The sequence below is a fragment of the Punica granatum genome, chromosome 3 (assembly GCF_007655135.1).
Source record: "Punica granatum isolate Tunisia-2019 chromosome 3, ASM765513v2, whole genome shotgun sequence".
NCBI lineage: Eukaryota > Viridiplantae > Streptophyta > Magnoliopsida > Myrtales > Lythraceae > Punica > Punica granatum.
In genome coordinates this window covers 3184666-3198808 of record NC_045129.1, presented here as the reverse complement: position 1 = coordinate 3198808, position 14143 = coordinate 3184666, and the positions used below count along the sequence as shown (strand labels likewise).

The 14143-nt window shown below is 40.1% G+C and overlaps 3 protein-coding genes across 5 annotated transcripts; 1 reads left to right on the top strand and 2 right to left on the bottom strand.

Moving 5' to 3' along the window:
* Positions 1-219: 219 nt before the first annotated feature.
* Positions 220-6032, bottom strand: LOC116201576 (xaa-Pro dipeptidase). 2 transcript variants are annotated; one of them, XM_031532854.1, is made up of 16 exons: positions 5735-6032; positions 5588-5637; positions 5259-5319; positions 4687-4782; positions 4458-4607; positions 4134-4265; positions 3421-3548; positions 3030-3072; positions 2543-2626; positions 2146-2187; positions 1846-1916; positions 1657-1710; positions 1454-1559; positions 1304-1372; positions 676-819; positions 220-534 (listed from the first exon to the last, which is right to left on the bottom strand). In XM_031532854.1, the coding sequence occupies exons 1-16, from the start codon at positions 5888-5890 to the stop codon at positions 439-441; spliced, it is 1482 nt and encodes a 493-aa protein (XP_031388714.1). In that variant the 5' UTR covers positions 5891-6032; the 3' UTR covers positions 220-438. The 2 variants fall into 2 exon arrangements, with proteins under 2 accessions (XP_031388714.1, XP_031388715.1); XM_031532855.1 differs by having other exon boundaries at positions 5588-5641; positions 5735-6028.
* Positions 6033-9358: 3326 nt separating this feature from the next.
* Positions 9359-10733, top strand: LOC116201600 (1-aminocyclopropane-1-carboxylate oxidase 1-like). The gene is made up of 3 exons (XM_031532882.1): positions 9359-9530; positions 9654-9874; positions 9974-10733. The coding sequence occupies exons 1-3, from the start codon at positions 9429-9431 to the stop codon at positions 10563-10565; spliced, it is 915 nt and encodes a 304-aa protein (XP_031388742.1). The 5' UTR covers positions 9359-9428; the 3' UTR covers positions 10566-10733.
* Positions 10734-10844: 111 nt separating this feature from the next.
* LOC116201601 (uncharacterized protein At4g29660) lies at positions 10845-12835 on the bottom strand. 2 transcript variants are annotated; one of them, XM_031532884.1, is made up of 3 exons: positions 12461-12835; positions 11601-11819; positions 10845-11177 (listed from the first exon to the last, which is right to left on the bottom strand). In XM_031532884.1, the coding sequence occupies exons 2-3, from the start codon at positions 11796-11798 to the stop codon at positions 11067-11069; spliced, it is 309 nt and encodes a 102-aa protein (XP_031388744.1). In that variant the 5' UTR covers positions 11799-11819; positions 12461-12835; the 3' UTR covers positions 10845-11066. The 2 variants fall into 2 exon arrangements, with proteins under 2 accessions (XP_031388744.1, XP_031388743.1); XM_031532883.1 differs by lacking the exon at positions 12461-12835 and adding an exon at positions 12266-12453.
* Between the last annotated feature and the right edge of the window lie 1308 nt (positions 12836-14143).

The following is a 14143-nucleotide window of genomic DNA, read 5'->3' as shown; positions in this document are numbered from 1 at the left end:
GCTTGGCTGTCAAGAAATCTTTAAAGTGACCGTATAGGCAGTGGCGGTGGGATGACGCGGAGTTTCCTTTTTTTATTATTTTCCAATTTCTAATTAATTAATTATATGTATATAGAGATTTACTAAACCATATGAAATTTAAATATATTGTCACGTCAAGTTTCCTAGTTTATTACTCGAGTCGATCTTGATATCTAATGCTCCAAACAACATAGTATATATCAGTCAACCTCAAAATTTGATAGGTGCGCATTTGATTCTTGAGATTCTAATTCCCAATATCAAAAATCGTTCGCATGGATATTAACACAAGTATGTAATTTTTGCCATTTGATGTCCTTACGTGATGATCATGACATGCATGGAAGAGTCGAATCTTCAAACTCGAGCACAATCTTATCCCTGTTTTATTGTACATCACAAAAAGGTCGTAATTGCTCAAATCGGCCATCTTCCTCCTGCCATCACAGCTTCAATCTCTGATTCTTGACGCGGAACCTTTGTCATGTTTATACAGCTGCTTGCGGTGACATACTGCAAAAACATTCGAATTTATACAAGTCAGAGAACAATATCGAGTAGTAGTGTTAATATTAAAAAAGAAAATGGACTACTAAATTGAAAGTTCACACTCATTCCAGAATATATCGTGATTGGATCAGTTGTTTAGCTTACCACGTCGCTCTCGATCCGAACTCCACCAAAGCCTCTGAATCGGGCAACTGCTTCGTGATTGAAGAACTTCGCTGTTTTCGAGCTCTCCATGGCGGGTTCCAGCAAAGCATCGATGAAGTAGCATCCTGGTTCTACCGTTATCACCTGCAACAGAAGCACCCGAAACACAACCTTAGACTGCATGTTATGATCATTATCTCAGACTTTTCTAAGCAAATGATATATAAGATGAATAAGATAAGGAAGGCACGAGAGAACTTTCTAATATACACGATGAACATTATCTCAGACTCAGACACCAGTCATGAAACAGAAAGCCACAGGATTGGTTCTGCCGAGGGTTAATTGATTTCATCCAAAATGATTTCAAACCCGATGAAACATTGATTTGGGTGACATCAACAAGCCCCATTATTTTTTAAAATTAATGTTCTGCGGTAGTATGTGTTGCGAAATGCACTTGTTCTTACCTTCCACATTGATATTCATTTTGTCAAATGAAATCATGAAAAGCGACAAATACTCATCTTCCCCGTGAAGCAGACATATCCTGAGGTGTATATACAACCAAATCCATGCCAGCCTATGTTCTAGAACTGCATCAGATTTGACACAACTCGGTACTTACCATTCCTTCAAGGAGCTCACGTGCTGTCCTTAAAGAGCTCAATCCTGGTTCTTTGGGTCTCTCCAATCCCTGTGAATTAGGCCGATCCTTAAGTACCTCGAATGGAACAAAATAAGTTCATTGCCTAAAAGAAGTTCAGAACATAGAGACCTTAGGATAGCCCCCCGGGTCGTGAGTGTCAATACCCAATAGATGCCCAAGGCCATGAGGCATGAAAACAGCACCCAGTCGCTCTATCATCATCTCATTTACATCACTGGGGAACATAAAAATCACACCTCAGCTTGTTTTCCATAGCAAAATCTCTCTGAGACAATTAGCGAATTACTTGATGTCATTGATCAAATAGTTACCCGACTAGGATCCTTGCTTTCTGCAATGAATCGAGAATAGTTTTCTCTGCCAGTCTGCATCAAAGATGCGTGAGGATTCAACACAAGGGAACATTTCGATAGATTAGTCTGTCCTATAATATGACAGGACCTACATAAGAGGACATCCTGAAAATATTTGACCACAGGACTTTTGGAACAGACTCTTACTTGTGCATATCCACCCAGTTAACACCAGGTTTCATCACCGAAATAACAGCATCATGTGCAGCAAGCACTGCCTGTACATATGATTAAGAAAAGCTACGGATAAGAATAGTAAATAAATAAAAAAAGGGAAAACGAGGAGGCAGAGGTGGAGTTTGAGAATTTCATTCTGTCAGTCGCAAAGGTTAGTACGGGTGTTACTAGTGGATAGGTTGTTCTACACAAGAAGGGGGGTGATGCTGGAAAAAATACAAACTGAAATGAACCTCCCAAGTTCCACCATTTAGGTTTGAAGGAACTTACATTATATACAAGTCGCTGATCACTCGTAAACTTCCCATTCACCTGAGAGCAATTAAGAATAGCGTGAGAACCGACTACACCATTATAAGAGAAGAGGCAAAATAATCTATTGAAATGGATCTATTAGCCAAAACCCCTGAATATATATTCCAATTTCAAATTAGGAGCATGAATAATAAAGTAAGATAAATATCACTGGGGGACTTCACTATTCGAAAATAGAAATAAACATTAATAGAATCAGTACACATAAGACAGATAATTGGACAACATACTGTCATGACTCTAGAGACACCATTCATACTGTCATGACTCTAGAGACACCATTCAATGTGAATAATGAAATCTCAGCAAAATGCATACACTCAGCAAATGAAATGAGAAAGCGGAAACTTACTGGAAATGAACATGTAATGTCAGATCCATAGAAACTGAATTCAGCTCCCATGTCTAGCAATGCCATGTCTCCATCTTCGAAAGTCTGAAGACAAGGCAATCGTAAATAAATTGATTAAAAAAACCAAAACTTTAGTAAACTGATTCCATCAGAAAATTTTGGAGTACACTTCTTCAAATTTCCACTGGGTATTCTTCTCATCGGCCAGTACAAACTCTGAATTAATTTCTCACAGTATCAAACTTTTTAACCGGTTTTGATATGATCACCGGGTAAAAGCTACTCCTAGTTTACCACATTCACCATGCAAATATAAGTGCCCCATATATTATGTAAATCCTAATAAAGCTACAACTATAGCCAAAATCTAGAAAAAAAAAAAAAGGGGGGCGGCGCCGCTGGGGCTGTACTCATATGGTTTCCTTCTAGCAATGATAAAATTAAAGTAGCAAAATAACATGAAAGAATATGGGAAGTGTATCAGTACCCGATCATTGGGGGCCGCTGCATGCCCATAGTGGAGTACAGCACTATTTTTTGAACCAAAGCAAAATTGTTGTCAGGCAATTTTTTCATAACAGATGACATGGAAAAACAATAAGACCGCTTCCACTTTTCATAAAAGAACATGCCACTGCATATGATAAATCTTAATTCAGTTTTTCAATAGAGGCGATTCTCTATCTAAAGGAAAATGTTTCATTGAAGAAACTACTTCCAGAATTGTTAACCCGTAAATCATAACATTATTTGAACCTCTACTGGCACAACTTTATTCTAGTATTACCAAGCCCTGGCTGACTTCAATTTTGCAAAAAGTAGGCTAGCTTAGTTTCACTGTGACTGCAATATATGACATATGCACAGACAAGTGTCACCTGTTTCCACCAGTGGCGCAGATACATGTATATGAGCAGTGCCTACAGCCACCATACATGTACGTGTGATGAAGAAACATACTTTCCAATTGGTACTCCTTCATGCCCACCCTTATGTTCCTCATAACCTATTGCATGTCACAAATGTATTCAAGATAGTAACATCGTATAAATATAATGGAACCTTACAGTTTTTAAGGGAATGAGTAAAATATTAAACTAAACATCATGACATGCGGCATTTGCAATTTTTTGGCATTCAATATTATTATCATGAATGAATTTTCGTATAATTTGATCGTGGAATATGGTCATATGAAAGATTGTGTCAACAGCCAAAAAAAAAAATGAAATAGCTCCACTAGCTGTATGGAAAAGTCGAAAAGGGGAAAATTTCAATCCCTTCATTATTTTCATCTCTCATTTGCCTACTCGTGAGCAAAAGTACCTTGATTGCGCAGTCTTTCCTGTAGAATAGCATAAAAGACTATATAAAGATAATCCTCTCCCTGGTTCTTTTCATTCAATCAGTTGCCCAAAAACTACATCCTATTTAACTGGAAGTCCTTGAGCCCTCGTCTCGCCCTTTTATCTTGCACAAATAAATTCTGCTGTTTATGTTAAAGAGGAAGAACCCATCGTTCACATAAACTAGTTCAGTTCAAGTATGAGGTGATAAATGTAGAAGACCAACATATGATACAACTTATTACCTGAACATGAGCTTCAGAGCTTATATCATTTGCAAACTGAATGAGAGCAAGCTCCAGATCCGACTTTAAAACTCGACACTCAGTCAGGATAGGATGTAAAGTGTTCAAGTCGGACTCAAAATTTGCAATGCCCTGGAAAAGAGACCAAAGAATCTAGTATCACAACAACTAAGCATTTTCTTGTTCTACATGCATAGCAGAAAAAGAGGCCACAAGTAGCAGAATCAAAATCCTAATGGTCTAAGGCACCTCCCTTCCTACTCCACCTATCGTACTTAAACAATGATAGTAAGAGCTGATGGAGAACAAATGAGAGATTATAACCTCGAATTTGGCTGGTTCTGCGAATTTATGACTATCTGTGTTAAGGCCATGCAAGAGGAACAAGAGAGGTTTTTCCTCTCCTCGATAGTGCTGATGCAGAACTTGTGTAATCTCATCGGTATAAAAAACCATGTTAACCTTGTATTTTTCCTTCAAAGCAAGATAGTAAAGCATCAGTAAATGAGTTCAGGTTCACGTCAAGAAACCTGTGTATACATTACATCATCACCTGGAAGAACGATACAGGCTTTATTTCTCCCAACCAAACAGCGTAATCAGCGGGAAGTCTTGGAGCAAAAAGAAGAGAATTCCCAGTCATAACATCCTTCAGAAAAGGCAGATATGTCAATTTTGAAAATTGTTCCAAAGTATACAGCCCTACCAATGACCCTGAAGCTCTAAAAGGTAAATTCAAGTTATCAATGCACATGGAGATATTCCTCTATGAGAGAATAGAAATAGAAAACAAAAGGGAGTACACAGACAGGATAGAAGAGAAGGCGACAATGAGTCACCACACATAACACCCTATCTGATGGAGAAACAAGTAATCTGATCCTCATAAGATGTCGATTTAATATGCCTAGAGATCAAGTCACGTAGAACCCTCATTATGACACGTGGTTGTTCAACGAAAATATCATTGGACAGGTTTTGCCGCATTAGTACATGCCATTCGTTATAAGCTATCACACTTCTTCCCACGAGTTAAAGAGGTACAAGACTTTTGACATGACAAGAATCTTCCCTTCAATAGAAATGTTCCTACACGGCACGCATTATAAACAGCAGTGAACTTACAATAGCTCCGAAGAATCCAGGCTCAGTAGCTCCGAACAAATAAGCAAAGTAACTCTCCTGCCTGTTCACAATATGATACAAATCAACTAAATTTTAAATGGAATAGACAGACCACAGAAGCAAAATAGCATATCAAGTTGCAGCATACATAATAATCAAATGCATAGGCTTAGTGGCAACTGGGCAATACTGACATGTCTCAAAAACAATTGTATATGCAGAGGTCAAATTGGGACAGTAAATAAAACGAATTAAACAGTATTGTCACATCGCGGCCACTGCCAGAATATAAGAAATGAACAAAGCTCGAATTTTTTTCACCACATTACCTGAAGAGCTCGATATGATCGGTGTCGTGCCGCAGTTGCTCCTCACCTCCCTATCTAAAACTCAGTCGAATCATACCAAAACAGACAGAAATTTGAAAAAAGAATGGATTTTTTAATTAGAAGATTTCGTGGCGTTAAATGCTATACCTGGAGGAAGACGAACCCGCGGAGCGGTCGAGAAGAATCGGAGAGATGCTGCCGAAGAGCCCTCAGGAGCTTCTCGCGGTTCTTCACATGGAGCTCCATCGGAACTGTGGGAGGTACAAGGGATGAAGGCGATGGTGATGATGCATCTTTCGCCATTGGAAGAGCAGAAGAAAGAGGCAAAGGGGACGTTCCGGGTCTCCTAGCTCCGATTGTTCATCTCTGCTCCTCCTTCTTCTTCCTCCTCCCCCTTCGCACGATGAGCTTCTGCTTCGAATCTTCGACAGTGAGCTCCAAAAGAGTTTGGTGGCGGTGGCAATGGAAGAGATTGAGTTAATTTCTACTTTGGCCACTGAACTGCATGTTCTTTCAGAATGGCCCTTAAACTATGTTCAGTCAAGCAACTTCACCATTTGTCGTATCAATGATAGTATGATTCGGACAAGAAGGACAGGGCAAACTCGTCCATTAAATAACCCAGTAGAATTTTCAAGGTGGAAAAAAATAAACTGAACTTGCCGATTATACCCCGACATGCCTGGACTAATTGAAGCAAGATGGAGTCGAGCTCTCTCTCAAGGCTCATAACCTTGAGGTCACAGGTTCAAAACCACAAGCAAAATAGACAGTGACCCGTTGGTAGTTTCCACTGCACGTCTAGGGTTGAGCCTTGGGATTTGACGGCGGACTTAAAAAGCCATGATGGGACGGACTCCTCTGAAAATCATTGGCGCACCTGTAAACGTGGTGCTCTGCCAACTGAGCTATAGCCCTTGGTCAAGGTTTAGCAAGGCACACGTTTTTTTCATTGACGAGGATGTACGAGGGTGACCTCGGTTTCATCCGATATAAGGCATTAGCATAGTATGGTAGACTAGCTAAAAGAGAAAATACAGTCAAAAGACTACAATAGAAGCAGAGGCTGACTAGTTTGGCTTCAAATTTTTTAGTTGACTATCGAGAAACGATGAGAACTGAATTATCAGGGAGATATGGATCGAATTCCTACGCTATGTATTTTAATCATAAACATAAATTACAGTGTTTGCTTATTTGAAGGATCTTGGGCAGATATTGTTCCCCATTTATTATTTAAGAAGCCTATGTTAAATCAAATCATATTAACCTGGACATTGTTTTAATTGAAAGCAAGCAACAGAAGGCATTATCAGCTGTATTGGGTTCAATTCAGATTCATTCTCCTCACCTTCAAGTTTCGCTGCATCTCTTTTAATTGCCATCTTCCCAATAATTTTCTACTGCTTTCTTTTTTCCTAGTTGCATGGTTTAGGACCAAGCGTACCAGTGGCCTCGATTGGGACTAAATCGGTCCGGGAGCGTCCAATAGATTGCAATAGAAGAGGTGTTTCTACGGTATCACCCTCTCCAAAATCACATATAACCCCCCACGATAAAACGCGAGAAGACATTTCAAAATATATGGTAGGTTGGGCCATGTGCCTTGATGTTATAATATATACTTCAAGTTCAAACATCACGCTAGCCAGATGGACGTATAGAGTTTCACTTGTTCTCCCGAATCAAATTGTAGATTCCTGTTTAAGGCTTCTCTAGGAATGACCCTTTTTTTCTTTCTTTTTGACTAAACTGATGTAAATGCAAATGACGGAGCAATTCCACATGAGAGGTAAAATGACCAAAATATATAAAATAACACTTAATATCAGAGTTCACACAAGAAACCGAGTATCTTTCCAAAGTCATTATGTCTCATTAGTGGGGCATGCTTGGCTTCCACTGGTTTTATGAAGGAAGCTGATCTCTTATGTATTGCACAAACTAAACTATGGGTGGAAGGAACATAAAAATATTAGCTAGGACTGACATAATGATTGAAATCATGAGTTAGTTGGTATAGTTCAGGGACGTGGAGGTTTGAAGGAGAGGAGAAATCTTAATTAGATTTGTGGTCAGAGTTCAATGGTATTATTGAAGGGTCAGAAAAGAATCTGATTGGAAGGAATACTCCAAACACATATGAAGGACACACACGCATCTCCCTTGATTTTGAGTCAGAACTTCACGCAAGAGAATTGAGTTTGTCATTCAATCAATTTGAATTTTCGAGTTAAAGATAGGTTCAAGTCCAATCACTTACGGTCGCACCCTTCTTATTCCTTCTACGTACACAACCAAAAGGCCTCATGACGACGAACTGAAACGTGAGTTCTTCTACTAAACACAGTTATGAAACGAGGATACAGGGCTACCAATCCCTTTGGATTGAGGTTTAATCTGTTCGAGCAGACGGAGCAGTTTGCTCGTACACGATCCATCTTAGGGTACATCTTCTGCTCGTACGTGAATGGTCCTCGGATACATCGACGGATAAGAGAAAAATGTTCTTGTGTGTGGAATTATCTCCCGTGTTCTGGCTTGAAGAAACGAACAAGAAGGAAGGAATGGTGCCAATTAATCGCCCATAGGTATCGATTGCTGTGTGTTAGTGTCAGATCTAATCTCCCCTTGTTTTCCTCAGCTACTACTAAAATATCAAAAAAAAAAAAAAATGGACACAGAGAGAAAGCCCATAGTTTTGTTTGACCTGATGATTTTGTTTGGCAAACCAAGAAACCCACCAATCCCCAGTAACTTCTGGATTAGTTCAAAAAGGAATTGCTTGCACAGTGGCAGAGACTAGGAAGTGAAGAGGGCAGACAGTCTTTGATAATAACAACGGGCGACTCATCTAATTAGGGAAAGTTTCAGTTGGGCAACAAGAAATTGCTTTCTAAACTCGAGTAGTCACCGTACCGTAAGGGAGTTTTCACGGTCGGGGAAGGTGCAATACTATTAGTACGGGTGTACGGGTCCGGGTATCATGTTTTTTTTCTACAATATCCGGACCCTATCCTGTGATAGACAGATTTCAAAATTTTTTAACCGGGTCCTACCATGTTGAGTCCTTGAACCAGAACCTATCCGAAACATGTATTATACCACAAATTCCGAATACCTTATTAGAACTTAAATAAAATCGAAAATGTCTCATTCATAATTAATAATCACGCAAAACTAAATTTCGACATAAATTTAGATTTTTTTTAATTAGTGACTATATTTTTTGAATATAGGAATATCTGAATATAACTATATACATATAATGGGAGAAATTATTATCCGGATCCAGGTATCAGTTTCAATTCCAGTTCTAAATACCCTATATGAAAGAATCAAAATCGGAATCGGTTTTTACATATTCTTTATTGTAATATCCGAATCCTATCTCATTTTCAATATAAGCTATCCGAACCCTACCATACTGAGTAGATTTCGACCGGTTCTGGATATACTCGGTATCCGTGCACCGCCCTATGCAATAGTACACTCAATCTCGTGGCAAAATGGGAAGGGCCACTGAACTTGGACGTCAAGAATAGATCTGTTACAATGCTCCTCTCAATGCACTGCACGATCTTTCCCTTTCATCAGTGAAATTACGGCTTCCCTTTCCTCACATTCGGGGGGGCCCCACAATTACAAAGTAGCATTGCCATTTGATTATAGAAACTGTAGTGTAGTATTACTATTAATATTAATATATGCAGTCCACAGTCTCATCTTGTCTCCCTCTCCATTGCCTATAAATACCCTGTAAGATCATATTTGCCTCCTCACATTTGTATAGAGATTTGAGAGAGAGAGAAATTGAGCCACCCAAGGATAGATAGGAACAATGGAGATCCCTGTGATAGACTTCAGTGAGCTTGATGGGGGGAACAGGGGCAAGACAATGGCACTCCTTCACCAGGCTTGTGAGCAATGGGGCTGCTTTAAGGTACCTATTCCTCCCAAATCGTGGCATCGATAATAATTTATCTCCCGATGTATTGAGTGCATTTTCGATGTAAGCAATATATATAGTTACATGTTATGGTGATTGTGTCCGTTATATGAGTAGATTGAGAACCATGGAGTTGACAAGAAGCTGATGGAGAAGGTGAAGAACTTCGTGAACTCGCACTATGAGGAGAACCTCAAGGCAGGCTTCTATGCATCGGACGTACCCAAATGCCTCGAGACTGGCAAGACCTCCGACGTGGACTGGGAGTGCACCTTCTTCCTCTGCCATCGCCCCAAGTCCAACATCGAAGATTTCCCGAACCTCTCGAATGAACTCAGGTGGGTCATCTTTGATTTTGGTTAGTCAATCAACCCGTGTGAAAGTTGAAGTATAACTCTGCGGTTCTATATATTTAATTGGTTCCATATAATATGCAGGGAGCTGATGGAGGAGTACATTGCGCAGCTGATTAAGCTGGCGGAAAAGATCTCCGAGCTCATGTGCGAGAACCTCGGGCTGGAGAAGGACCACATTAAGAAGGCTTTCTCCGGAAAGAATGGCCCCTCAGTCGGCACAAAGGTGGCAAAGTATCCCCAGTGCCCGGAGCCAGAACGAGTGAGGGGACTCCGGGAGCACACAGATGCAGGCGGGATCATACTCCTTCTTCAGGACGATCAGGTTCCTGGCCTCGAATTCCTTAAGGATGGGAAGTACGTTCCCATCCCCCCTTCGAAGAACAATAAGATCTTCGTCAACATTGGAGACCAGATCGAGGTCCTCAGCAATGGGAGGTACAGGAGCGTGTGGCACAGAGTCATGACCGATAAGAACGGGAGCCGGCTATCAGTTGCCACATTCTACAACCCTGCTGGAGACGCTGCGATCTCTCCTGCTCCTAAGCTTCTGTATCCCGAAGGGTTCACATTCGGAGATTACCTCAAACTGTATGCCGCCACCAAGTTCCAGGAGAAGGAGCCCCGGTTCGAGGCCATGAAGAACTTGAGCAATGGCCACGGCAACGGTTTCTGACTGCCTAGTAAAACGTACTCCAAAATACCGATTTGTATTGCTCGCAACTTTTCGTTTGCAAATGTCTGTTTTCTTTGTCGTGTGTTCTTGTAATTCAAGGAGCATTTGATTTACAAGCTTCTTGACCTGTAGTTCAAGTAACTTCGCTTACCATACCGTCACTTCTTACTTTGAGTCTGTTCAAATGAGTAACATGACGCATATATCTTAGTCTTGTTAAGTTTTTAACAAAATCTGGACTGAACCATGCCCTTAATCTCTCCTAAACGACTTAACCAATAACAGAAACTACGAACTGTGACCATAAAAGAGGATCATTCCTTCAATCAAGACACTGTCCTGAGGAAACAAACTCCCGATCAACTTCTTTTAAGTTTACTCTGAAAACGACATATACTTGGTATTCATCTTGCTAAGTAAATCTACAGGACTAACATCACTTTTTAACCCAAAAGAAGAAACATATAACACAGAAGCTCCAGAAGAACTCAGCTCCATTCTTCACATATTCGGAGGCAGGGCATCCCCTCTATAGACCTTCCAAGGACCACCATAAAACTTTGGCCTCATGAGAGGCACTGCCTCCCCAGGATGCTCTTCCCAGTATCTCTCCTGCTCGATAACATTCACGACCAAAACAGAAACTTGTTCATCAGACCAAGTGATAAAAGCAAATAGGTTGCCATCAATCCAAAATACCTTTCATTACATCAAGAAAAGACACCGATGAGTATCTAAACTTCAAGAAGCCTGTTAACTTTCTGTTCGAAATATAACTTACCCAAGTAGCACGAAAGCTCTGACAGGGCGTCTATCTTTACTAAAAAGGAAAATTTTGAAAGCCTAAAATTATGCCGTCAAAATTCACACAACAAGAATATTACAGAACTGTAGCCTCTTCACCAAGATCATATTTAGTATCTCATGATCTACAAAAAGAGTGATATACTGCCACATTTTTCCACCAAAAAGCTCAGACATGGACTACGATTATCTAACTTTTGATGACAAATGCTCAACAGCTAAGTTGTATACCTTGTACAGTTGCTCAGTGATTGCAGCTCCAATGACCCCAGTGTAGAAAGCGGCGACATATATCGTGACTAAAGGAGTAAAGGATTTGGGACGCCTGTACGGGTCCACCATTGTCCACAAGACGTTCTTTTCCCACTTGGTGTATAAATAATCAGCATACTTCCTCCAAAGGTAGCTCGTCACTCTGTAAGGAAGCATAGCTGAATTCCTCTTGTGTACCTGCAAAAGGCGTATCCAACAACTTCATTTGTCTTAAACCACTAGCATGATAGAAAATGAAAACACAAGACGCAATCTGACACAGCTGAATGTCTTCATTTTCCCACTCTTAGTACGCCAAAATGATTCATGAGTGATAACAACGAGGGAAAACCCGAACAACCCACATTAAACAATACACAGAGATTACGAAAGAAAAATCACGCAATGGCCATCTTCTCATTACAATATCGAAATATGGAAAAATAAAGTTACTGTTGCAATTTCCATCTTTCAAATCCTAAATGCCCAAAAACTCAAATTTTTTAGGTCGTTTGCTGTTGAGGTCTTCTCTAATGTTTCTTCTTATGCAAAAAAGATACTGAATTTTTCATCTCCAGAAGCAAGAACGGAGGAAAATTGGCGGCAATACGGAGCAGCTGAGATTAGAGAGGTTGTTACAGTACAGCCGATCCAATCGATGCATAGCAGCAGTTGGGCACGCCATTCCCAACTAAAATTGAAACTTTACTCCCGCATTGCGTCGTCATCATCATCAACGGAAAAAAGCAATTGAAATCGATCCATCGATCAACCCATCCGCTAACTAGTAAGGCCAGAAAGTGTACAAATTTACAGAACCCTAAACAGAAAACTGTCACCTCTGTTCCCTTCGGCTGCAGCAGAGGAGGAGAGAGAGGAAAGAAAGACAGCGGAGTTAATTGATGCCAAGCCAACGAACGAGGAGCAGCAGTCGAATGGAGAGAGAAGAATTCTTGACACTCGGGCACATCTGATCAGGAATGGGGATTCCGGATAGAGCCGGTATTCAGTAGGAGTCCAGAATTTCAATCCCTACGACCATGAGATAACGAAGAAGCTGGTGTGGTGGACGCGTGGGGGCGATCTCTGGAGTCGAACTGCTTCCGGAATGGTGGAGGCGTCGAGGGATGCAGGAGGTGCTGACAGAGGCAGAGGCGGCGGCTATGGCGTTATTGGTTTCTAGGAGGCGACCGTGGTATACTTGTTCCACTTGGAGGAAGAAGAAAGGAAAAGTGAAGGTTGTGATGGGGGTATTTTAGGAAGTTTGGTTTTTATTTTAGAAATTTATTATAATAATAATAAATTTATAAAATAAGATTACTAGTAATGTAAATTGTAGACCAACAAAGTAACGCACACTTCACCTACTAACTAAGGGTCTGTTTGGATTTGAAATAATGTTCAACTCAATTTAATTTAATTATAGAAAAAGATAAAAAATATATATATAAATAAGCTTGAGGATGGGCCCCATTATTGGTCAAACAAATAAAGACCCCCATTATATTCATTTTCTTTAATATAATGCTTACACTATCATTATCACATCATAATAAAAATTAACATAATGTCTAATACAACATCTAAATGCATGTTATCGCCCTCCTTTCTCTGCAAACCATAATCGAGTAGTAATACGGTCGCGTACATTGTTCATTTCGTCGCTATTCATGTCTACATCTACTCTATTTCCTTCTTGTACTGGCAGATTGCGAAATTCATCGTAATCTGCCCACGCATCGCCGTACTCCAGAAATAATATGTCATGGTAATTATTATGGCGTATAAAATTATGCAAAACAAAACACGCAATGACAAGTTGTCCTTGTGTATACGGTATGAAATTGGTTATTGAACTCAGTATGGTGAATCTTTCTTTCGAAATACTGAAGCAACGTTCGATGACATTACGCACTGAGGCATGACGCTGGTTGAATAGCTCTTTTTCTGTTGTTGGTGGATTATGCCGAGGAAAATCGCTCCGGTGATATCGTTCTCCCTTATATGGAGTCAAATATCCCGATATATTTGAAAACCCTGCATCAACAACATAATATTGTCCTGCAAAGAACAAAAAAAAATTAAAGATAACTAATTTAGGCTTGCAATTTCTTATAAACAAGTAAATGTATAACCAAATACTCACGACCACGCGGTGCCAGAAAGCGTTCCAGTGACGCAGCATTTGCAAATATTCTTGAATCGTGTGCGGAACCTTCACAACCCTTCATCACATATGTAAACATCATGTCGTGTGAATAAACAGCCAATACATTTTGTGATATATCGGCATTACGATCGCGATAAGGTACTTTGTTCGCCTGTGGCACGCATGCAGCGACGTGGGTTCCATCGATAGCTCCAATACAATGCTGCATCAAAAACGCATAAGATGTCATATACATCACATAGTATACAAAAAACAATTGTATACAATATGAAATTATCAGATAACATACCCTAAAGAAGCGCCACCGTTCATCATTTTCAATTTCCGGCTGGACAAGAACGTTCCGCGGTGT

Bases quoted from the DNA above. Each gene is read 5' to 3' on its own strand.
- LOC116201576 (XM_031532854.1), bottom strand. From the start codon at position 5,890: ATGGCGAAAGATGCATCATCACCATCGCCTTCATCCCTTGTACCTCCC. The intron at 4,266-4,457 runs GTTATAATCTCT...TCTCTTTTCCAG, and splicing joins CAGAACCAGCCAAATTCGAG to GGCATTGCAAATTTTGAGTC. The intron at 535-675 runs GTAAGCTAAACA...ATGTTTTTGCAG, and splicing joins TTCGGATCGAGAGCGACGTG to TATGTCACCGCAAGCAGCTG.
- LOC116201600 (XM_031532882.1), top strand. From the start codon at position 9,429: ATGGAGATCCCTGTGATAGACTTCAGTGAGCTTGATGGGGGGAACAGG. The intron at 9,531-9,653 runs GTACCTATTCCT...TTATATGAGTAG, and splicing joins AGCAATGGGGCTGCTTTAAG to ATTGAGAACCATGGAGTTGA. The intron at 9,875-9,973 runs GTGGGTCATCTT...TATAATATGCAG, and splicing joins AACCTCTCGAATGAACTCAG to GGAGCTGATGGAGGAGTACA.
- LOC116201601 (XM_031532883.1), bottom strand. From the start codon at position 12,355: ATGATGATGACGACGCAATGCGGGAGTAAAGTTTCAATTTTAGTTGGG. The intron at 11,820-12,265 runs GTACTGTAACAA...CGCCTTTTGCAG, and splicing joins ATGCATCGATTGGATCGGCT to GTACACAAGAGGAATTCAGC. The intron at 11,178-11,600 runs GTATACAACTTA...GTTATCGAGCAG, and splicing joins TCACTGAGCAACTGTACAAG to GAGAGATACTGGGAAGAGCA.